Raw genomic sequence first — 23,770 nt, 5'->3', positions numbered from 1 at the left:
ATGAACTTACGTTTAAAAGTTGAGCTTAAGCTGGACCAGTATCAGGTCCCTTCACTTTCATGTACTAAATAATAGCGATAAAGTTGCATTATTTACAGGTGCAATAAAGCTAACGGTAGAGTGCAGAAGTCAGTAGAGCAGTCAGTGCTCGCCCACACAGCGCTGAGAAAGATCTAATAAAGTTAAAAAAAAAACACACCTGTGTGGTTTTATATGCATGTGCAGAGACTTTAAAAAAGGAAATATGCAGATGAATATATTACAACAAGATGAATAAATGTGTCTTTGTTTGCTTTATCAGTGACAATCAAGTCTGACATTCAAGCTTGGACAAGTTCCCATTCATCATCAAAGTAAACACGAGTCTTTGCTTTACGCTGATCAGCTAAAACATTATGACCATCTGTTTAAACTAACACAGTCAATACAATATTTCTACTTTAAATTATACTTTTATGAAGCTTCAAGGTTTAGTTTCATTTTGATCCCTACATGTATGTTAATGAAGAGGTCAAAATATTAAGAACACTTGATATAATGCATTCCAGTACAGTATTTTATCAAGCAATTATAAAGTAGAATTATCACCTTTCTGACCATTTTAACAAAAGCTGAAAGTGTAGAGGATTAGTGAGTGAAGTATATTTTATGGTAGGACTGTTGTACTGAGTTGATTGGCTCATACAGGTGTTCATTTTTTCTATAAAAGATTTGTTCCTTTGGCATTTAAACATAGATAAGTACATATTTTCCTTTAATAACAAACAAAAACAAAACTTCAGACCTGGATCAAGTTCTGCTCACTTCTGTTTAGTTTCTATCATACAACATCCTGCACACACAAAGTAACATCGTGCCCGTATAAAGAAACAAACGTCCTTCATAGTAATTTTAAACCCTGAGATACTTATTATACAATACCAAAAGTGCACAAAATGAATTTGAAGTTGTTCTCTTCTGTGTAAGAAATGCTTGTGCTCTTGTCAGAGATGTCCAGAGATGTCCAAAAAACTCTACCATCTCCACAGGCAAGGATGGAATTCACTTCAGGCAGGCGTACATTTGAGTCAGGGACGAATTCTGTGTTGCCCCGCTCACAAGTTGAGTTTCATCCTGATTGTGCATTGTTTATGGTGCAGTGTACAAGAGGACCGACGGTCAATCACAGCAAAACCAGCTGCTCAAGACTGGCTGGATGGATTTCAGCAGTGTTTGATATTTTGGTCCAATTACTGAAACGTTCCCAAGTGCAGTGCAGAACGAAGAGCAGAATCCTCAAGTTTGAGGCATTTTTCCTTTGTAAACTGTCAGATGGTGTCTGAGATCAAAATAGTGATGGCAGAAATGGCTTTTTGATGTGCCATCCCCATAACTAAGGAAATAAATGAGCAGGTAAAAGGCCTACCAATTTGTATCATTTTGTCCACTTACAGGGCACCACCGAGAGCAATTTGTCAAATTCTGTTCACTAAGAAGACAACACTTTAGGCATTTTGTTTAATTTTGTCTATCTACAGGGCACCACAGATGGGATTTTGTGAAATTTTGGTCATACACAGGGCACTAAATTGGGAATTTGTCTAATGTTGTCCATTTAGAGGACACCAAAGAGGGCAATTTGTCAAAATCTTGTGTACTTACAGGGCATGACAAAATGCAATTTGTATAAATTTGTCAATTTGCAGGGGGCACCACACAGGGCATTTTGTAAAATTTTATTCATACAGAAGGCACTAAATTGTAAATTTGTCAAGTTCTGCCCACTCAGACTGTAAACATGCAGGACTCAAACATTAGGGCACTAAAGGGGGACGATTGCCCCGCTCCCCCTCTGAGTCCACCAGTGTAGTCTGAGCTCATAAGTCAAGCCCAAAGCCCACGACTGTCACAGAGCGGCTCGAAATCACACAATGTTTGCCTGGATTTAGAGAGATCATTATTTAAACATTTGTTATGCACAGGTAGCTATTAAAAGACGCATACGTTGAGAAAAAACAGACCAGGGAGCAGTTCTCCCCCACGCGTTGCTGGAGTGGTCTCTGGTGCAGTCACAAGCACTCTTTAATCAGAGAGGAAAGTGTAGAAGTGGCTAATTCTGGAGCATGGCACAGGTGTGCTGGTATAAATAGATAGGTGCTTCCTTGTAGTGTAATCACATGACAGCTCTAGAGATCATTCCACCACAGAGTCAGGCTGGTCCTTGTCTTGTTTTTTTTCTTAGTTATATTGCCACCACAGAGCACCTTGTTTTTCTTCATATTTACTCACTCAAATTGAGTGTGCCAGTTTCCCATATTTTTGCATGACGGATATTTTAACTTCCATATTTTAGCTTTTTTGAGTATTTCCAAAATTGTCAAAACTGTGACATTTTAGAGGAAACCATTCTTCTGCCTATGTTGTTCAATTTTAACTTTTTAAAGCTTAAATGAGACATTTTTCATAGTCTAAATACACCTTTACCTACCTGAGTAGCTTATGCTTTGAGATATTTGCATTCCTAGCTTGTGACATACATTTTCTCGATCTATTTTGTGACATAAATATGTTATGAATGTTCTGAGATTTTGGCCTGACCCTTGGAGTTGAGGGTTCACATTCATCCTGATGGTGTCATCTCGGGTTTGTGTGCAGATGTCTTTCACAGTGCGGGCAGGAATGATGTACATCCTGAAGGCTGTGTACCATGAACGGGATCAGACAGCAACCGCACACTAACCTAAAACACAGGCAAAGGAAAAAAAAAGCCAGAGATGATGCTTTGTTTGGCTGACTGACTTCAGGAATCATGCGTGTGTGGGTTTGTGTCTCACCCCATCAAAGAGAGAAGTAAACACGTGCACCAGGCAGCCTTCCCAGGATGGTATGTGACTTTGGTGGTGACAATGTGGTGGCAGTGCGGGCAGCGTACCACGGCAGGGACGTCTCCCAGATATGAGAGTGCGACAGGAACAGGCGGAGGCTGCTGGGTCACGACTGGTTGTGTTTGTCTGCTGCTGACAGACGATACACCGACTGACATTCAGAGGGGACAGGAAGGGCGAGGGAGGAGAGCAGGAAGAAAATGAGATGCAAATAATTTTCCTAGCTGTCTGTTTGTGTGCATTATTCTCAGAGTTATAGGAAAGATGGAGATCATACTTTGGGTAACTGGATGGATGATGACTCCGGTGTTTCGTGAAGGTGACGCCGCTTGAGTTTGAATCTGAGGTGGAGTCAGGACAGGAAATGGACCCGGCTGGACTGTTACTAAAAACAAAGAAAGGCCTTGAGTTTGTACATGTTAAATGAGTTTCTCTGCTTTAAGGCTTTCTAGACTTACCTAAATTATGGAAAAATTTACATAAATACACATAGAGCTATTCTAGCCCCTCTATAAGGAAGCCTTCTCTACTAAGTGAGCTAAACCAATTAAAAATCTGAATTTATGTTGATTTTTGCATGAGTGTAGAAGCTGAGGGGAATAGTACAAGCAACTATCAGAGACTTCAGTGGAGGGATGGGCCTTTATTGGGCCTGAATATAAATTTTAATGTGCATGTGACAGGTCCACTTTGACATACCTCACCTTAAGAGCATTAAAGTTGAAAAAAAGTGAGTCTTTTGTTCTCATCAGACCATTATCTTATTATAAATCAAAACACCAACAATGAATTGAATCTTCATGTCTAAATGTTTAAAAACAGAATCAACACAGCTAATCTGATGAGTGCTTCTCATTGTAGAATCTTATGTTTTAACTAGATTTAACAAGATTAATCGCATTCATCACAATTAACTACAATTCACAATTAGTGGACACATTTTTTAAAATGGCAAATTTCTCCAAGTGGGCGGTTAGGACGCCTTTCTAAGATGCCTTAGAAAACTAAGAATATTTTTTAAATACATTTGCCACTCTACACCAATTTTGCCAAATTTGAACTTTTTTCATAACTTTTTCCAATTTGACACATTTCTTTGCTACTTAAAACCCATTTTTGTCAATTATAAACTCTTTCCACCACATTTCCCTGCCTGTTTTTGCCACTTCTAAACCAGTTCTTGCCACTTTCTGCCTTTTGTTGTTTGTACAACTTTTACACCCATTTTTGCCCATTTCAACTACATTTCACTTTTTTATGTCAATTTTCTCCAGTTTAACCCACTACTGACAGTTTTTGCCTAATTTTCTGCCTCATTTAACCCATTTTTGCTAGTTTAAACAAATTTTTATTCCCATTTCATCAAATTTTCCACCCATTTTTGCCACTTTTTAAATCCCCTTTTCCCACTTTCTATGCCTGTTTTTGTCATTTTTTGCTTATTTTTTGCCACTTGTAGAAGAAGAAATAAAAAATGTGTTAATAAAAGGCCTAAACAGTAAATCAAAAATCAGCTTCCTGTCTTTATAATGTGTAATTATGTTCTACCTGCTTCTCCGTAGGTGGGTGGAGGTGTTGGAGGCGAGTGCTGAGAGACATCGTATGAAGGGGGAGGAGGGACGATGAATACCGCTGAGCTGACAACAGGAGGGCTGAGACTGGCCTCCTCGTATGACGGTGGTTCCATCAGGAGGTCATCCGGTCAGACAGGACGCTGAGGAGACAACACAGCAGAGCATTCATGAGTTTATTTCTATTTTGTGTCATAAAAATGAACCTTTCTGTGTTATTTTCTCCAGAGATTACATTTTTGAATATGGGTTCATTTGGCTGCGAAGTGAGGGAGCAGAGAAGTACCAAACATGACCCTTTCATCTCAACCAAAACATTCCTCATGGTTTTATTTATTAACTTACTGTTTCAGTTACAAAACAGTTCTGGCTTCCAAACTAAAAACACATATATGTTTGAAATCTCTTACAACTCACTCAATAATTTGCAGTATTTCCTCAGAAAATTAAAGTTCAAATTTATTGAGGATTTTTCAATATTTGGTGTGTATCCATAAGAAATAAGGCCTAAATGTTTCTGAGTATGGACAGAGAGCTTTGTCTGTATCTGTATGCATTTTATATGTAGAGCATTGAAAGGCATGGATCGCATGACTGGAACTGTACAACTGCTTGAGGAGGGGAAAAAGAGGTGGGTATTTACGCTTCAAAGGTATTTAACACTTTATAACCTGTGTCTCCTCCTGTTGCTAATGGCAACGCCAGTCTGAGAGTGTTAATTAAGTTTATGATATTGCATGTAATTTCTTGACATAATAATAATAATAATATCTTGAATTTATATAGTGACTTTCATGTAATATTAGTCCTGTTTTTGCCTCAGTAATTCCTCAACACATATTTCAAGCTACTGAATGGCAAAAAGCACTGTTATCCTCTCCTTACAGCTACAGGTAGTTTCTATAATTCCTTTTGGTTGGAGGCATTAATGGATACACGGGCATCAGTCACATACTTAAGTGCAGTGGTTTTTTTTAACATGGGGGTTTGGACCCCCTTGGGGGTCGCGAGACACTGAGAGGGGGTCTCATAATACATTGAAAAATCTAAGGATATTTGGAAAATTACAATTAGACACTTTACATCAATTTTGCCAAATGTGGGCCGATTTTCATCATTTTCCCACCAATTTTATCACATTTTGTCATTTAAAACCGATTTTTGTCCATTTTAAACCTTTTCCACCACTTTTTTTTCTTCCTGTTTTTGCCACTTGCAAACCAATTCCTGCCATTTTCTGCCTATTGTTCCCTCTGTTGACCCATTATTGCCACTATTAACCACTTTTTACACTCATATTTGCCCGTTTAACCCATTTTTGCCTATTTTTCTGCCCCACTTAAACCATTTTTGGCCGTTTAGACCAATTTTTTTCCAGTTTCACAAATTTCGACCAATTTTTGCCACTTTAAACCCATCTCAGCAATTTTTTAACCCCTTTTTACCACTTTTTATGCCCTTTTTTGGGCCACTTTAACCTATGTGTGCCATTTTTATCTACTTTTTTTTTTTTTTTTGCTAAAGCTATTGTAGCTACATTGGCTAACATAGTAACATTGACTACACAGCTAGCTTAGTTAGCTAAAGTTTGCCACCATTAGTGTATCTACTTCTAAAACAGGTCCATACATACATAATGTACCCCATGTCAGACTCTGACCTCTTTTCTGTTTTATTTATGAAATGTTGCTCAGTCTGTAATGTTTGCGTTTTGGTTATTTCATGCTAGACTTTGTTTATGAATAAAGCTGGGGTTTTTAAATCTAAAACTGGAAATACATTGTACTGGCAAATCACAGCACTCCTGTTCTGGCAGGATGGCGTCTGTTTAAAGGGGCGTGTGAGATCTGTGGTTTGCTGCCTGACTGTTCTAAAGCAGGTGGGTTCCTTTCTGGAGGACGTAGAAAATGACTGGTCCATTAACTTAACATACTTTTCACCAGAGCTTTTATTATCTAAGATCTATGTTTGGCTTTTCGTAGTCTCGTCTTCCTCATTGCTGACAAACGTCTTTCATCATATTTTATTGTTGAGGAAAATAATACCTCAAACACCAATGAATCTAAATCTGACTGCTTCTGCTGAATCAAAAACTGTTGCTCTAACTTTAATAGAGTTTCTGGTTTCACCTCCTCCCTCTACTACAGAGCAGACAATAGAGAAACACGCTCCACACCATTCTGTATTCATTAGTCTGAACTGTGAGCAGCTTTAAAGTGACAGCAGAAATACACGACTACATTACTGTAAAGTATAAAGCTGTAGTGCTTTAACATTAACACACTATGATTCTGTATTAAAGAAGCTAAATGTCAGAGTTCAAATGTGAATCAGGAGAAAATAAAGGCTGTCTGGTGTTTGGAAATGCATTTAAAAAGTGTACTTTCATTAATCAGGAGCATGGTTGATACAAGAGAACAGAATAAATCAGAAGAGGTTGATTTGAAGAGTTTCTCACCTCTTTGACAGTGATTTGAAGTCTTCAGAGAAAACCATAAACTCCCTGTAGTCTCAGTTTTACACCTTTTTGAGTTTCGGATATGAAAGAGTCACTAAATCATGCTATAAAATACATGTAATCTTGAATCGTGAGCTCCCACTGCACTACTTTACCTCAAGACATGATTTCCTGCCAGCATGTTACTTTAAACTGCCTGTATCAGCCGTGAAATACTCTCTCTGAATGTAGCCAAGTCATTCCACATCACATGGGACGCCTTCCCTCTCTTATGTAAACATGAAACATCCAGAACCCCGGTGTTTGATCCCAACAGGCTCAGACCTGCCACCCTCCCTGACACGTCTAAACTCCAAACACTTTACATTTCCTCCTCTGAGGAATTAAACCCACATTAAGAAAGATGAGAGCAGTGGTCTTACCTGGACAATGAGGAAGCTCGGCTGGCAGGAGAAAACACGTACCATGTTGGTGACAGCCGTGACATCATAGCCTGTTGAACCAGTTTGACTCTGGAATTAGAAACATTTTACTTTCCACAGACTGAAAACCAGCCCTATGTGCCTGTTTACCCGCTCTACTGGGATCACTACACTACATTCCTAATACTCATTCATCAGCTGGGAGCATGTTTATTCATAGAGGAGCATAACCAGGATTAAACATAGTAAGACATGCAAAAATCTACTGACATACATGCAATAATTCATGTGATAAATGTGGAATAAAATCAATTACATAACTATGTATGGAAGCCCTAAGCAGACACAAGGTAGCTACTCTAAAAGAATGCATAACATGTTGGTAAAAAAAAATTTAAAATAATATTTTACATTTTTTATAACCAGTGCTGACAGTAAACTTGTTTCAGTGCTGTATTTATGAAATTTTGACAAATGTTTGCACACCTGAGTATTATTTCTTGAAGAAACTTAGTCCTCCTAATCCTCTACATTTGAAGGACAGATTTGGTATTTTTGACTTTAATTAATTGATCAAAAATTAATCTAATCAATTTCAGACTTAATCAAATAATCACGTTGTGCTCTTAATGCCGATTAAAAATAAAATGAATAAACCTTACATTTACTCACATCAGCACAAACATGACCCTGATAAGAATATACAAAATCTCTATTTGATGCTCTTTAATACAGAAAGGCAGCATTAAGCCTGTATACAGTGCATTCAGACTCTTACCTACTTATTTTTATGTTGCAGCCTGATGCCACAGTCAAAATAAAATCATTTTTATTCTTATAAAGATCCATCACGAGAAAGTGAAAATAGAATTTAGAATTTTTTGCAAATCAATGAAAAATGAAAAACTGAAATATCACATTGACATAAGGTTCCCGAGAGCCCAGGAGCCTCCATAATTCTCAAATGGAAGAAGTCCGGCACAACCAGGACTCTTCCAAGTGTTGGTTAACAGCCGACCGGAGCAATCGGGAGAGAGAGGTGACCAAGAACCTGATGGTCACTCTGACTAAGCTTCAGAGGTCCCGTGAGGAGATGAGACAAAGTTTTAGAAGGACCACTGCCCTCCACTGTTCTGGGCTTTATGGCAGAGTGGCTAGACAGAAGACTCCTCGGTGCAAACAAGTGAAGTGGCAACTCTAAGTTGCAAAGAGTCTGTATACTTGTGTCAGTGATATTTCAGTTTTAAATTATTCATATATTTGTTAAAAAAATCTCAAATTCCGTTTTCACTCTGTCATGATGGTGTGCTGACTGTCGATTGAGAGAAAAACTGAATTTAACACAAAAAGGTACAATCCATCACAAACTTGCATTAGTGTTACTTTGGCAGCTAGTTTTTATTTTAGTCTTAGTCTTTTGATTAAGTCTTTCAGTTTTAATCACATTTTAGTCATTCTGCTCTTTTTAGTTTTAGTCGACGAAAACTCCAAAACATTTTAGTCTAGTTTTAGTCGACGAAAACTCCAAAACATTTTAGTCTAGTTTTAGTCCATAAAAGTCCTCACATTTTAGTCTTTACTTTTAGTCCAAGCATTTTTTCCTTGCCTCAATCTGGTACCAAAACATGGTAGTGTTTTCTCTGCACTCTGCCAGACCTGGGGTCCCTGCGTTCTACAGCTGAGAGGCAGAAGAGCCATAGATGCATTGTTTTTTGACAGATTTACCCACAGAGGTAAAAATATAATGGGTTTTGAATGTCTGACAAAAAATATATTACATTTTAGTCTAGTTTTAGTCATCTTGATGAAAACTAAACTTACTTTTAGTCAGTTTTAGTCATAAAAGATATATATTTGTTAGTCTTAGTCTAGTTTTCGTCATGGAAAAAAAAGACTGTCGACAGAGATTTTTAGTGTAAGTTTTAGTCTATGTTGCCCCACAACTTTGTTTTCTGTGCGTCTTATCAAGTCTTCCATTCTTGGCTGGTTGGTTGAGCTGATGCCTGAAAAACATTCATTCCAGATTCAATCTGGTCCAGGCCTGATGCTTTCTGTTTTAGATGTCCAGAAACCACTTCACCTCCTTCACATACTGTCGGCTTTTTTTGATACTTGAGCCCTTGAGCTTTCAGTGGCTGTCTGGTCTGGAACAATGCATCTCTATTTTATTAGTCAGGCATCAATAACTGTCTTTAGCACTTTTGCCATCCAGTCACTGATAGAGTCTAGTTTTATGTTTTTATTATGGTGCAGAGGGGGAGTGTTGGAGGGTGGAGCCCCCAGGTGGCTTTAATGTGTGCTGCAAACATAAATGTTGCATTAAATATTGAAGGAAACAAATTCAGAAAGCCCATTTGGTGACTCCAAAAACATCTCCTGCTGCCCGCTCTTTGGGAATGACTGTCTTAGATACACTGCATGGTAGCTGATGAGAAACAATATTTAGTTACATTACTTTCTGAGCATGCAAATACAAAGTGAACCTGTTGTTGATTATCAAGTCTTTGCTGATTTTGGATGTTGGCATCATGCTCTTATGTTGAGCCATACTTCAGGTCAGGTGGTCTATCTGCTAGATTTATGTTGACAATGTTGCCTTTGCAGATGCTTAAAAAGTGAGTTCACAGCAGTGGAGAGTTGTTTCTGGTCTAGGCGAAGTCTGCACATAACCCTCACTTTCTTGTCCTTTCATGCAATAAATTCAAAGTAATATGCATATCAGCAAGCTGGTTTGAATCCCATCAGACAGGGTCTGTGTATGAAATTTGCATATTCTTAACATGCAAACACATTTCTAGGTAGCTTTACTTCCTCCTGCAGTCAAACGGCATGCTTGTTAGGTAAATGGTGACTCTAAAACTGCCCTTAGATGTGAGTGTGACTTGACTCAGCTCTGTGATTTACTGGTGACAAATCCAGGTGGCCCAGCTTGTCACCCAATGACAGCTGGGATAATTTCAGGCCCCCTCATAGATGTTGGATGAGTAGAGTAGAGTAGAGTAGAGGTTTTCTAGAGATATAAACCCATTTATCTCATTATCTTGAAAAAACAGTCATTTTTTTCCAGTGAAAAGGGGTTGTTAGGAGTTGATAGTTGAAACTGTTTAAATCCATCATAAAATCTTGAACTTTGAGTGCACACATTAAAAAAAAAAAGATTAAAGTCACATGTTCACAGGGCTGCTGCACACTGAAAATGAATTTCTGACATTTTAAAACCTTGCAAAGACCCAGTCAAGTGTACATGCATTTTAGCAACCCATAGGCTCAGTTTTTTTCTTTTATTTTCCTGTGGATCTTCATGGCTTTCATCCCAAATGTCCAATTTCTGTAAGTCTTTTTGCCTCTCTCTGGCCTAATTTTTTTCCTGCCATCCGTTCCCTGTATTATTCAACTGGAGACCAAATGTCTTTGTACATCTTGCCATCCTCTTTCCTTTTATAAGCTGTGTAAATGCTGTGAATGAAGTGATGCAGAAAATTCACAAAAAAGACTAATAAAAGACAGCTCAGTTTTAATAAAGCATTCAGACATGCTTCATTCAAAGTGGCATCAAAAATTTAACACCTCTTACAGAGAATACTGAGACTTCTAAGACATTGTATGAACAGGAATTTAAGGAAAGCACATTTGAGATAGTTTTAAGGATTAGTGGAAACCCTGGGTTCAGCAGGTGAGCAACACAATGAAACAGATCACCAATAAGGGACAAGCATTTGTTTAGTATAACTTTATTTTTTCTCATTTTATACTAGACTGAAACCAGCAAAAGTTTAGTAAATTAGAAAATAAGTTAAAATCTCTTTTGTTTTATCTTAAAGTTAACTTTCATTATTTATTCACTCAAAAAGGAAAGGAAAAAAAAGACTAGCTGAGTTTTCTGGCAATCAGTTTAGTGAAAGTGTTTCATAAAATGACCTCTGTACTGTCAGAGGTCTCTTCAGCATTTTTAATGACACGTCTGTCTTTTAAACCAGAAACACAAGACTGTTTCACATTTTTGTTTCTAACTCTACATCTACTTTTGCTTGTGTTACTGTTTAGCCTTTGTTACATCTTGTTATTTAACTGTTTCCTGTCACAAAAAAACAAAGAGATTCTTTTGAGGCCAGTTTAACTACAAATCTAACCTGCTAACTCCAGAAGACATTATTGAAGAGATTAAATGACTAAAATGATGTTTACTATCTAGCCATGCTTAAAGCTTGGTTAGGATATTTACTGGTCTACTGTCCTCGTCTCAGTAAACAGTCGCTGTAGAAGAATACATTTTTATGTTATAGTATGCCTGACTTTGCTTGTGGTGATATCCATCCATTCAGCCTGTTACTATTGGATCTAGTTCCAGTTAACCTAACTATTAGGCAGCAGTTAGCCGATTGTCAAACAGTGAAAACATGGTCAAACTTTACATAGCTGCAAATTTTGTACATACTCTGCACTTTAATTTAGAACAAAAACAATTAATTTTGTGCAAGGGGATAGAGGCAAGGACACAACTTGTGCTTTGCTTAGCATCTACGCTGTCAGGCCATGTCAAAGCCTGGCTTGGAGACTGCGGGGCATGTGCAGAACTCCGCAACTGGTTTGGATCTGATTTAGGTGTATACATGCAAGAGCAAATCAGTATCCAGCTACATTATCTAGGTGTGTTTGCACAACTTGAGAAAAATTACTTTAGTCTGATTCCAGTCAGTTGTTGAAATGCATTCTCAAAGTCCAGTATAAGTCAAAATAACGCAGTAATTTGACTTCTTGTGATGTAAATGTTCTCAGTTAAATGTTGTAAACTCATCACATCAGTGACAAAATGATAAGCCCACCAGGCTTTTAAATGAATAATGAGTGCACTGGCATTTATTTTGTAAACCAACTTAGTTTTAATATTAAAAAAATCGAATATGCTAGGTTGATCCCGATTGGCCAAAAACCAGTGACCTCACAGCTCATCTTTAGATGATTTCTCGGTTGATGCTTCCTCAGACTCTCCAGCCTCCTAAAGAAAGAAACATTTAACAGGATGGTGGTGAGTTCATTTACATCTGAGAGGAAAATCTACATACTGTAGTGGTAAAAAATACAAACCTTGCTCTCGTCCTTCTTGACTTCTTCCTTGGCACCATCTTCTTTATCGTCATCATCGTCATCGTCATTATCGTCATCATCATCATCATCATCCTCGTCATCATCGCTATCCTCCTCAGGCAGCTTTCCTCCATTATCCAGGAACTTAGAGAAAGTCTCCAGATCTCTATTTCCAGTGTAGTCAACCACCTAAGTATAACAGAACAGGAAGATACAGATGAAACAGTACATCCCTGATCAAATAACCACAATCTTTGAATGAGTGAGTTTGAATACCTCTTTATTCTCTCCCGCGGGGTAATATTTGAGTGTTGGGAAACTCTGAACATTTACAGACTCCACCTCGTTGGATGTGGCATCCATCTTGGCGATGATAATGTCTTCCTTGTCAGCGTATTTTTCACCCAGCTCATCCCAAATGGGAGCCAGCTGCTTACAGTGTCCGCACCATGGGGCGTCTGCAAAATACACGCACAGAGACACCACAGACAGAGGGTTAAAGGGAATTTTTGGTATCTGGTTTAATTTGAATCAGTTTCCTGAGGGGAACCCTGAAAAAGGGAAACCAACACAATAAAAAACACCTTTATGAAATAAGGGCCTAATGATAGGGGCACCATCCATCCATCTATTCATCTATCCATACATCCATACATAGATTCATTCATTCATAAATGAATACAAACCATCCATCCATCCACCCGACCACCAACCAACAGATCAATAAACAAACTGACCAACCAACTAACCAATTAATCATCCAACAAACCAATTAATAAACCAACCAACTTACCACCAACCAATCAATCAACCAACTGATGAATCAACTAACAAACCAAACAACCAATAAATCAACCAACTAATCAGCCAACTAACCAACCAACTAATCGCCTACCAACCAACCAACCAACCTAGAATAATCAACCACCCTGACAGACTGACCAACCAACCCACAAACCAACCAACCAACCAACCAACCAACCAACCCACCCACCCACCAACCAACCAACCAACCAACCAACTGACCGATTGACAAACCAACAAAACAACCAAGCAACTAATCCACCAACCAACCAACCAACCAACCAACCCACCAACTGACCGATTGACAAACCAACAAAACAACCAAGCAACTAATCCACTAACCAACCAATCAACCAACCAACCAATCAACCAACCAACCAACCAACCAACCAACCAACCAACTGACCGACCACCTGAGCACAACCTACCAACTAACCAACCTGCCTTCCTACCTGCCAGCCAACCAACCAACATACCTTCCAATGTAGCTACCTACCTACCAATCAACAAAACGTCCATCCATCCATCCATCCATCCATCTATCCTCTTATATAAAGAGGGAGATTTGTCAGCAGAACCCAGTTCTTTTAACTCAATTTTTTAAGTGAAATTATTCTTTATAGAGTTAGGTTTTGAGGGTTTTTAGTTTTTTTCCTTCAATTCAAAAGAGTAATAGGTTACACTTTTGTGAGCAGCAAGTTCACAGTGCAAACACCTGAAAATTACCATCATGATAATTCTATTTAAAAACAATAAATAATACCATACAGTAGGGTGTGCCTAATATGTAGATATATTTTATACGCTTAAAGCTGATAAAGACGAACAATAACAGTACTTCAACAAAAAATCTTTTTGCTAACATATTTTTTGGGGGACAGTTTTATGTGAACTCAAATAAAATGGCAGAGAGGCAAATATTTTTTCACTGTCATATGTTGTAATTTGTGCACTTCTTCAGGAGTGGGTCTTACATAAGGTGGGCTCAAATGAGGAGAGACCCCAGAGAGAGAGAGAGAGAGAGAGAGAGAGAGAGAGAGAGAGAGAGAGAGGTGGCTTGACGAATGAATAATGAATGACCCCCATCCCTGAGCTATCTTGGTTTGGTTTCAGTCTGTGTCTATTTGTTAAAGTAAATGAAGTGAAACTAATGCTCACTGCTTGGGTGATAACAGTGTGGGTGAGCAGGCAGAGCAGCTGCTGATAGTCAAGTTCAGCAGGGTTCAGGTAAGGACTTCAACCTTTCTTCTCGATGGCAGTCATGGTGCTGTGATGGTTATTCTCTGTTGGAATCACTGCAGTGGAATCTGCAGCTAGCTCATAGCATGGAGCTAATATGTTTGGAGATGAGACTGTTTCAGATAGAGCCCTCTGTGTCTTTAAAATTTAATTCGATGGAATACCGCAAACCACTCAGGATGATAATTAAACTCATCAAAATCAGGTACATCCTGTCAAAGTTCTTTTCTCCCATGATTTCATTCAAAAGGTAAAACTTAAACTGATGATAAAAGATAGATTTGTCTAAATAGCTTATATTAAATTCTTACAGTGTAAATTCAGACTTACAGAACTCCACAAAGACGTTCTTGGTCGGGTCCAGAGCAACAGACTCAAAGTTTTTCCCCACCAGCACTTTGACTGGATTTTTGTCCCAGTCCTCTGGGATTTCTTCAGACCGATAGTAAGGCTGCAACAAAAATAAGACACATTTTCAGGGTTTATTGTTGCTGTTAGACTGAATCATGGGAAGGAATGTTGTTACTATTGTGGTCACGAGACATTTGACTGAGGTTTATTGTTGCCTCAGGTTTGTAGTGTTGAATGTGTCTGTGTGTGTGCTGTCTGTCTGTGTAAATCAGCGTGTCAGTTTAAAGAGATGATTGGTGGATTGACCTCCTGCCGCAGCAGGTGATTGGCTGTGATGGAGGTCAGTCCCCTGTTTGACGTCACCTGAGTGCAGAGAGAATCCCATCTCTGCCCTCTATGAACCAAACCACTTTTACTGAGTTAGTTTTCTGTATGGAGATGTAGGAGGAATTACCAGTTTAGCTTTGTTTTCTCCTGTCTTTGTTATCTAGGTAAGTAGATTGGATTTTGTTGTATTTGTTAGTTACACTGACCCAGATTTATCCTGAGGTTTATTTCTCATAAATTCATACTTCATTAGACTTCGTGACGCTGGCATAGGTGGAGTTTAGGAGGGTTTGGGGGATTACTGAACTCCCTTTGTTTGCTTTGGACAAATATGCATGAAAGGATTGACTTTTTATAGCACAAAACTAAGAATACTGGACTAATGGTGTGACTGATTACTTTTATTTAGCTGTGATTGTTTTCATAGAGAGCCACTAAAAGCACCATGAATTTCACAAGAGTTGCATTGAGCACTTTCACAGGGTCCAACTTACAATGCATGCAGGCCAGAGCAGGGATTCTCAACCTTTACAACCCACAACCCCCAAAATAAAGGTGCCATAGACCAGGGAACCCCACTGTACCTGAAGGTGGTTGAACACAGCCATGCACATTCAGGAATAGTCATGTGCAGACAAGGCTGCCTATATCTTTTTCAGTCATTTACACCATAGTATATAGCCATCTTAAAAAAATGTAAATAACTTCTTAAAAACAGAATTAAACTGGGTTAAAAATGTCAAAAATGGTATTGAAAAGGGGTTTGAATGGGAGTTTAAAAGTAGAAATGGGTTAGAAGTGGAAACACTAGATAAAAGTGGCAAAGAAGAAACAAGGGTTAGAGTGGCAAAAACAGGCACAAAAAGTGGTAAAAGGAGATTAAAAAGTGGCAGAATTGGGTCAAAAGTGGCAAAAATGTGTCAAAAAAGTGGTGAAATGGGATTAAAAGTGGGAAAAAGTAGTTTAAACTGGCAAAAACTGGTTAACTGAGGCAGAAAAATAAGCAGAAGTTGGCAGAAATTGGTTAAACTGGTAAAAATAGGCATAAAAAAAGTGAAATTACGTTAAAATGGCCAAAAATGGGCTCTACAGTGGTAAAAAAGGGGGTTAATAATGGCAATAATGGGTCATCAGAGGAAACAATAGGTGGAAAGTGGCAAGAATTAATACAAAAGTGGCAAAAAACAGACAGAAAAAGAGGTGGAAAGGGTTTCAAATTGATTAAAAAATGGGTTTAGTTTGGCAAAAATGTGTTGAAACTGGCAAAAACTGGTGAGGAAAAGTGATGAAAATGGGTTAAAACTTGGCAAAATTGGTGTTCAGTGGCAAAAACGGGTCAAAAAAGAGGCAAAAACAGGTTCAAATTGTGCAGAAGTAGCAAATAATTGTAGAAAAATTGGCTGGGAAAAATAAGTTTTTAAATATTCATCATTTCCTCAGGCAACTGGCCCCCTCTCTGTGTCCCTAACCCCCACATTGGGAACCACTGGACTAGAGATACCAAAGAATGAACACGGCCATTGGAATTCCTTCTACTTTATTGTCTGTTGCACTGACACTTGTGCAGATCACGGCTTGGCTTTGACGTCTGACATTACTTCCCTAATTGTTGAGTTCAATGTGTACATTCACAGTGTTAATAATACTGATAAAAGGTAATTCTGTTTTAAGAAAAGGGGTTGCTGGCCTTCATGGGCCCCAGAAAGCTCTCCCCTTTGCCCCCCTTATGGGCAAACTTGGTTCAGAGAAACCAAAAAGAATGAATGAGGCCCTGTATATTCAGCAACTGCTCATTAAAATGCACCAGACATAAACTGGTAATACTTAGTGATCAGTGAAAAATGAAATATTTAAAATGCATTATATGATGTCCATTCTTGTGTAAAGTTGATGATGAATAAAGGGAGTTTAAAATCAATCTCCTCCTACGGTCATAAACCTTGTTCATGGTTTTTTGTGGGTCACCCCTACATGGGGTGTAACAATGTTTTGTCTGTATTACCTTGGCAGTGCCATCCACGACACCCTGACAGATTTCTTCTAGTGACTCTGCTGTCAGAGCTCCAGAAGTAATGGCATACTTCTTTCCTGACTGCATGTCGACAACGCGTGTGGTGGGGGCGTCTTCTTCGGATACCCCGAAGTAATTCAGCACGTGAGAAAGAGCATCCTTCACATCTATGGTAATGAACAGCATCTATGAGGAAAAAAACACACACAGAACAAGTCAGTGGGGATTTAGATCCTTTTTACACCAAGATTCTCTCAAAGACTCTCATGCACACACAAACACTGATCAGACTCATACCTTTCCCCTGAACTTTTTGGCCACAGCCCTCGATTCCTCCACCAGAGTCATGTGACTCTCCACAGACGAGTTGATGAACAGCAGGCCGTGCAGGTGGACACTGGAGGAGAAGATCTTATCTGCAACCTAAAAGCCAAAACAGAGCATATTTTGAATATCATCTTGACATTACTTAAATGTTGTAGACATGTTTATGTATGTATGTTTGACCTCCTGGCTGAATGGGATGATCAGCTGCAGGCTTTTTTCATTGATGAAGGTGGTCAGTGCCTTTTTGTCCAGTGGCTCATCTTCTGACAGAGCAAAGTCTGCTCGGCCTTCATCAAACTGAAAAACACAAACACAAGCAGCTGTTTATGAGGAAAACTCTGGTGGACCAAATCATTTATTCATACTGCTTTTTGGATTTAGTTCTTAAAATCATATATGTATAATGAAAACTAACCAGTTGTTCTATGAAGAAAATAAACTGCTACTTATAGAGAAAAAAATACTAAAAACCTAATGGTTTTTGCTCCTTATTTTAGAAGAATTTTAATTATGGTTTTTATTTTATATGGACAGATTTAATGTATTTTTAAAAAATATTAAATAAAACATATTTGTCCATGAAAAGATGTAAACACAGATGCAGCTCAGCTTTGGACAGGGACAAAGACAGATGTGGCAAATTAATTTGACCATGTAGGCAGAAATGGATAAAATATCCTTTAAATGAACTGAGACTAAAATGGCTCAAAAATTAGCAAAACGTTTGGCCCCTTGTCAGCTGTTTCTTGACTTTTTTCTTGGTGCATCTCTCTTCCAATTATTCCTTAAATATGAAACATTAAAATTGGCATAAAAATATAAAATAAAAACAGATATTAAACAATGATAAAAGATTTAACATTCCAAATAATTCAAAGCCTATACAACTGGACATAAAACATAGATGATCAGAACTAGAGTTCAATAAAAACCTAAAAACCTAAAATAGTAAAAAAGATTTAAAATGTTTTAAGATAAGAAGTGGAATAAAATATAATGTTGAATATTGTTCGAGGTTGGAGTAGAGGGGTGGGTAAGGTGGGGTTAGGTCATGTTATCTTAGTTTTCATGTTTATATTCCATTTGTGGAAAATACCTGACATTTTTAAAAGCTGTAGATTTTTACTTGTGCATAAACGTGATAAATCCCTGCAAAATGTTATAGTAATTAAGTTTGCAAGGAATTTTGTTGTTATGTTTGAACTAGGCAACTGCTGTTACATTTGTTGAAAATATATTACACTTGTGGGATTATCATGTTAAAAAATGCCGATTTATATAACGTCTGAGGTTTATTATGTTCATGGGCTGTTATCACATTTGCAGGTGTACCAGATGAGCCCATTGGACTAGTGCAGTGAAGTTAGTGTAGCCATGCAATGATCAGCAACATTTTTTGTCCAGCCCAAATCTGAATGATACAAGGCCCAAGAGGCCTCAGGGGGCTAGCGCTAACGCTAAAGATCTAATGTACATGTGGGGTAATATTAGATAGACTGTACTTCACTGATCCAAACTGGGAAATTGTGGTTTTTTTTTCTGCAATGTGTATCAAACCCTGGCCTTTTGTGTGGTCAGTGGTGCCAACCTCTACACCACACTGCCACCCTAATGATGGCTAGTGAGGGACTACTGGTCCTCCTGAGATTTTTGGGCAGACCTGGCTGTAGCACTGACAAATCATCAAGTGTGTGAGGGCTCTCATACAGACTCCACCTCACCAGTGTTGGTCCATGAGTCAGCACATCTGCATATTTTCCTGGAAGAATCACTTAAAGTTCACTGCTTACTTGGTGAAAAAAAGGATGATCATTTAGCTCAATTTTTAGACTACTGTGGTTTAACAGAGTTATTAATATTGTAGTGAAATATTCTCATAGGGTACCCCTAATAGGACAAAGATTCAAGCTGAGGAGTGAGAGCTGGATTTTTTATTTTATTCAGTGGCTCATTATGATGCCGGGCAAAGTGTGTCCCATTCCTCATGTTTGTACTATTGCAGCCCTTTAAGACTCACACACTCATGCATCACACACCTGAAGCTATTAAATTCTGTGAGGGTTCAGTGCTCAGGCTTTACAGTGGAGACTTGGATTTGGTTTTCCTTATCTTTCTTTGCTTTGAGACAGACTGTAAGCACCCTTTCTGGACGCTAGATGGCAGCCATGCTAACATCATCACACCTGGGTTTCACCTATCAGTGGTAGATAAACCCTGACTGTCAGGGAGTGCATCACAGCATGCTCATACCTTTTTAAAAAGCACCACAGAGTCTGCTTTTGCTTCATACTTTTGGAAAACCTCAGGACTCGCTGACAGAGCAAACTCAGTGTCAGTAGCATCCAGAGCAAGCTCCTTAAATGCCTTGGCAGCCTCACTCTCCAGATCCTGGAATTTAAACAAATAAAATAAATAAATCTTAAACCTAAGAATAGTAAGTTTAATTTCATGGGAAAGAAAAATAAGATAAACAGACCTCAAAGAATCCGATAACAGTGATGTTATTAGAATCGATGAACTGAGCAGCAGATTTTGGAGAGTCGAGTATGGGAGCACCAGGACCTGCACGCCGCTTCATCCACTGGACGATTCCCTCTGATGACCTCTTACCTAGTAAAAACACACAGTACAAACATTCAAGTTAAGAGTTTGTTTGGATGCATTAATAAATTATGTCAAACATAAAAAGAGGAAACCAGGCCTGCCAAACACGAAGAATGTCACAAATGAGGAAGGAAATACTTTAAAAGCTTTTATTGTAAAGGCCAAATCATTTAAAAAGCCAACATGTTGTGACAGATCACGGCCTTCGTCAGGGCTGACGGTCAAACAATATCAGTATGGTCACACTATATGTGACAATTTCATTGGCTGTAGGTTATAAAAACTTAGACATTCAACAAGTAAATTAACTTGATAAATATCTTAATAATGAGATGCAGCCCAAGGATGTCCATAAGGGGGGCCTGAGGGGGGAGCTGTATGGGGCCCTGCCAAATGAGGGTCCCATGGAGGTCGGCAAAACCATAGTCTATTGTAAAGTTAAACAGTGATAACCATAACTCATTTTAAACCTGAATAACAGTCTCTCTTAACAAAGTAACAAAAATTATTTTTTACCCTTTCAGCTGTTGTACAATATTTCCCTTTTAAAAGAAGTAAAACCCTTTTGTTAATACAGAATAATCTACTTTTGGGTAATGACAATAATGTGGATGGCCATACTAAACTAAAACATTTGAAAAGTAAAGTCAGATGTAAGGGAACCAAAATAAGTTATACAGAAAAAACTGAGACAACATCAGCCTAGAAATAATTTAAAAATTGTGAAATTATGCAAAAAAAAAGGCCAGTAAGTAATAAAAAAGGGATGAAAGTGGTTAAAGAGTGGCAAAACTTGGTTTAAAGTGTCAAAAATGTGGCAAAATGGACTAAAGGTGGCAAAAAAGGCACTTTTATGGATCACAAGTGGAACAAAACTTGGAACTTGTGAAAATGGGTACAATTTTTAGAAAAAGGTAAGAAGTGGCAAATATGGGTTAAACGGGGTCAAACTGGGTTAAAGGTGTGGAAAATAGTGGCATCAATGGGTAAGAAGTGACAAAAATTGGGTGAAAATGGCCAAAAAGTGGGCTTAAGAATAGTGAAAACGGGTTTATGTGCAGCAAAAAATTATTAAAAAGTTTAAAAAGTAGCAGGCATGAAGAAAATAGGGGCAAAATAACCAAAAAAGGGTTATAGGTGGCAAACAATGGGCTTGAATGAACAGCAAAAACTGGTCTATGTGGCACAAAAAGTGGAAAAAATGGTTAAAAATGCTAAAAGTAGTGAAAAGTGGCAAAAGATAGCAAAATTGAATGAAATTGGCAAAAAAAGGTCACAAAAAGTGGCAAAAACAGAGACAAGTAGAAAAAATGTGGCAAAAATTGTAAAATGTAGTGCCAAAAAAGTGTAAACATCGGTGAAAAATGGCAGGAATGGGTTAAAACTTGCAAAAATGGGTTTAAGTGGAAAAACATAATGGCACAGAACTGTTAAAAGTGGCTAAGATAGGCAAAAATGGGTTAAATTGGCTAAACAAGGTGAAAAAATCATAAGTGGCATAAATGGGTGGAAAAAGTGGTGAAAAGGTGTTAAAAAGTGGCACAATTAAACAATTTCAATATCAGAACCAAGAATAATTTGACACACTTTAGAGGAATTACTAATAATTCTAATGGGCAGACCTGATGTAGCTGACTTATTTAGATAGACGTCCATTTAATGTGCCAAAGAATCATGATATTAAAAATGAAAGTGTAGCCTACAGAAGACTTCTGAACAATTAAAGACAATAAAACCAAACTGTCTGAAAGCTGGCTGACAGGTTCAGAAGCAAACAGGTAAAGTAAACACAGACACTCCAACTACTGTGGTGACTGTGAAGGTCACACTCAGCCTTAGTAATGATGCTAACATAGGTTGTCAAAATTTTAGATATGTTTTATATTTTTTGATACCACATGATTTAAAACTTTACCATCTTCATTTGTTTAATGACTGACAGTACTGAGAGGTACCAAAGCTTAAAAAAGTCTAATCTTCAGTCATATTCAAAAGTGCTACAAGAGGAAACAGAGTAGTGTTTGTCTATTCAAATTCACTGATCAGGGAATGCTGAAGTTTTCCATGTTCTTTGTGTTCATGAGCAGACGTTGCCTAAAGCATACCGAAATAAAATCAGTAATTACAAACAAGGTATTATTTAGTATTCAGTGCCTAGGACTTCAGTTCTTTGTTGCTGTAGTAACAAGACAGGTATCAAGTTTAATGTTCTGGTTTTGGGACTATATTCAGTTATGGGGCTGAAATCCTGACAGCAGCTCTAACAGAGTCTCCTACAGATCCATAGTGGGTTTATTTATCTCTTTGTGCTCGTGTTTACCCGTGTACTCTAGAGGCTGTGTGCGGTCTCCGTTGACAAACAGTTTCAGAGTGGGGAAACCTCCGATGTCAAACTCTTCAGCCAGCTCCTTCTCCTCTGTGGCGTCCACTTTGGCCAGACCCACATCAGGTTCCTCGGTCTTCAGTCTCCCAGCAGCCTCGGCGTAAACCGGCTCCAGCTTCCTGCAGTGACCGCACCAGGGAGCATCTGCACACAAACACATAAAGTTAACCTCTTTGTGCAGCACTGGACTAAGTTTACATGTGTTTTCCATGTATCAGACATAGCATGCAGCCTCTTTACATGCTCTCCCTGCTTGTTGCTATCAGTGGCTCATGTTCAGCTAAATATGTAAATAAGCTCCTGATAGCAACAGTGTCAGTTAGGAGGAAAGGCTTCCTTTGTCCCCTTTGCTACCTTCCTCACTGTGACCTTTCTTGCTGCAGCGTTGATCTCAACCATGGGAGAGTCGACACAGAGGAACACCTGGACAGGAGAGGCCACGTGGGCACATTTGAATGATAAGGCCCAGACACTAATCCTAGAGAACATGCTGTAGTTCGACATTTATTTAATTGTCCCTGTGGCTTTTGGTCTTTTCTCCCTTGCTCAAGCCTCTATAAAGCTAAGGATTTATCTAATATGTTAATTTTTCATGCCTTTTTGGAAAAATCCATATCTTCTGAAGCAAAATAAGTCAACGCCAGTCTATTTTTGCAACAAATATGCTATCATTGTAGTTGTTTTCACCTCAAAAAAGTACTTAATGACAGATGTAATTCCACCTTTTGGATATTTGAGACTGTATTCATCTTGAAACAGCAGCTCTTACACCACATATCACATTTATACTTACAGAATTCAACCAGTAAAAACTTGTTTTCACTAAGAGCTCTGGCAAAGTTCTTGATGTGCAGCACCATCACGTCTTTCTCCTCCTCTATCTCCTCTGTTTTCTCCTTCTCTGGCACCTGCTCCTCCTCCTCCTCCTCGTCTGACTCTTCTGTGGTTTCTGTTGATGCCTCATCGTTGACTTCTGCCTCTTTGCTCTCTGCGTCTTCTTTTGTTTCAGCGTCGTCAGCCCGGGTGCAGGAGGCCCACAGCAGCAGGCCCAGCAGGGTGATGCACAGAAGCGTGCGTGTCCTCATGTTTGCTGCTCAGGCCACTGTGCTCAGGTAACAGCACCTGTAATACATGTGCCACTGAGAGATTGTGCCTTTATTTGTGCAAGATGGGGAGTGTGTGTCGAAATGTTACTGGCCTTCCTGTTTAACCAATCAGACGGTGCGCCTGCAGGGGACTCTTTCTGCTCTTAACCAATCAAACTGTGCCCTGTAGATTCTGAATCAGGCAAACTGGCTGATCAACTGTCAACTTCTTTAGCATT

General features: G+C 38.6%; 2 protein-coding genes across 2 annotated transcripts; both read right to left on the bottom strand.

The window, feature by feature from the left end:
* Nucleotides 1-2,613: 2,613 nt before the first annotated feature.
* si:dkeyp-75b4.8 (lipopolysaccharide-induced tumor necrosis factor-alpha factor homolog) lies at nucleotides 2,614-4,551 on the bottom strand. The gene is made up of 4 exons (XM_041786400.1): nucleotides 4,413-4,551; nucleotides 3,142-3,249; nucleotides 2,814-3,015; nucleotides 2,614-2,719 (listed from the first exon to the last, which is right to left on the bottom strand). Exons 1-4 carry the CDS (start codon nucleotides 4,549-4,551, stop codon nucleotides 2,614-2,616), a joined length of 555 nt encoding a protein of 184 aa, XP_041642334.1.
* A 6,378-nt stretch (nucleotides 4,552-10,929) lies between these two features.
* On the bottom strand, nucleotides 10,930-23,559 carry pdia2 (protein disulfide isomerase family A, member 2). Its single transcript, XM_041785663.1, has 11 exons — nucleotides 23,240-23,559; nucleotides 22,384-22,590; nucleotides 19,936-20,069; nucleotides 19,710-19,847; nucleotides 17,640-17,756; nucleotides 17,430-17,555; nucleotides 17,124-17,318; nucleotides 14,774-14,894; nucleotides 12,677-12,858; nucleotides 12,401-12,589; nucleotides 10,930-12,311 (listed from the first exon to the last, which is right to left on the bottom strand). The coding sequence occupies exons 1-11, from the start codon at nucleotides 23,529-23,531 to the stop codon at nucleotides 12,255-12,257; spliced, it is 1,758 nt and encodes a 585-aa protein (XP_041641597.1). The 5' UTR covers nucleotides 23,532-23,559; the 3' UTR covers nucleotides 10,930-12,254.
* Nucleotides 23,560-23,770: the final 211 nt, after the last annotated feature.

The sequence above is a fragment of the Cheilinus undulatus genome, linkage group 4 (assembly GCF_018320785.1).
Source record: "Cheilinus undulatus linkage group 4, ASM1832078v1, whole genome shotgun sequence".
In the NCBI taxonomy this organism is placed as follows: Eukaryota; Metazoa; Chordata; class Actinopteri; order Labriformes; family Labridae; genus Cheilinus; species Cheilinus undulatus.
This window is presented reverse-complemented; position numbering and strand designations above follow the sequence as displayed.

Coding starts and splice junctions, on each gene's coding strand:
- si:dkeyp-75b4.8 (XM_041786400.1), bottom strand. CDS start 4,551: ATGGAACCACCGTCATACGAGGAGGCCAGTCTCAGCCCTCCTGTTGTC. Junction 3,250..4,412: donor ACCCACCTACGGAGAAGCAG/GTAGAACATAAT, acceptor CTTTGTTTTTAG/TAACAGTCCAGCCGGGTCCA. Junction 2,720..2,813: donor TTACTTCTCTCTTTGATGGG/GTGAGACACAAA, acceptor CCTGTGTTTTAG/GTTAGTGTGCGGTTGCTGTC.
- pdia2 (XM_041785663.1), bottom strand. CDS start 23,531: ATGAGGACACGCACGCTTCTGTGCATCACCCTGCTGGGCCTGCTGCTG. Junction 22,591..23,239: donor GTTTTTACTGGTTGAATTCT/GTAAGTATAAAT, acceptor GTTTGTGTGCAG/ATGCTCCCTGGTGCGGTCAC. Junction 14,895..17,123: donor TCGTGGATGGCACTGCCAAG/GTAATACAGACA, acceptor TTTTTGTTGCAG/CCTTACTATCGGTCTGAAGA.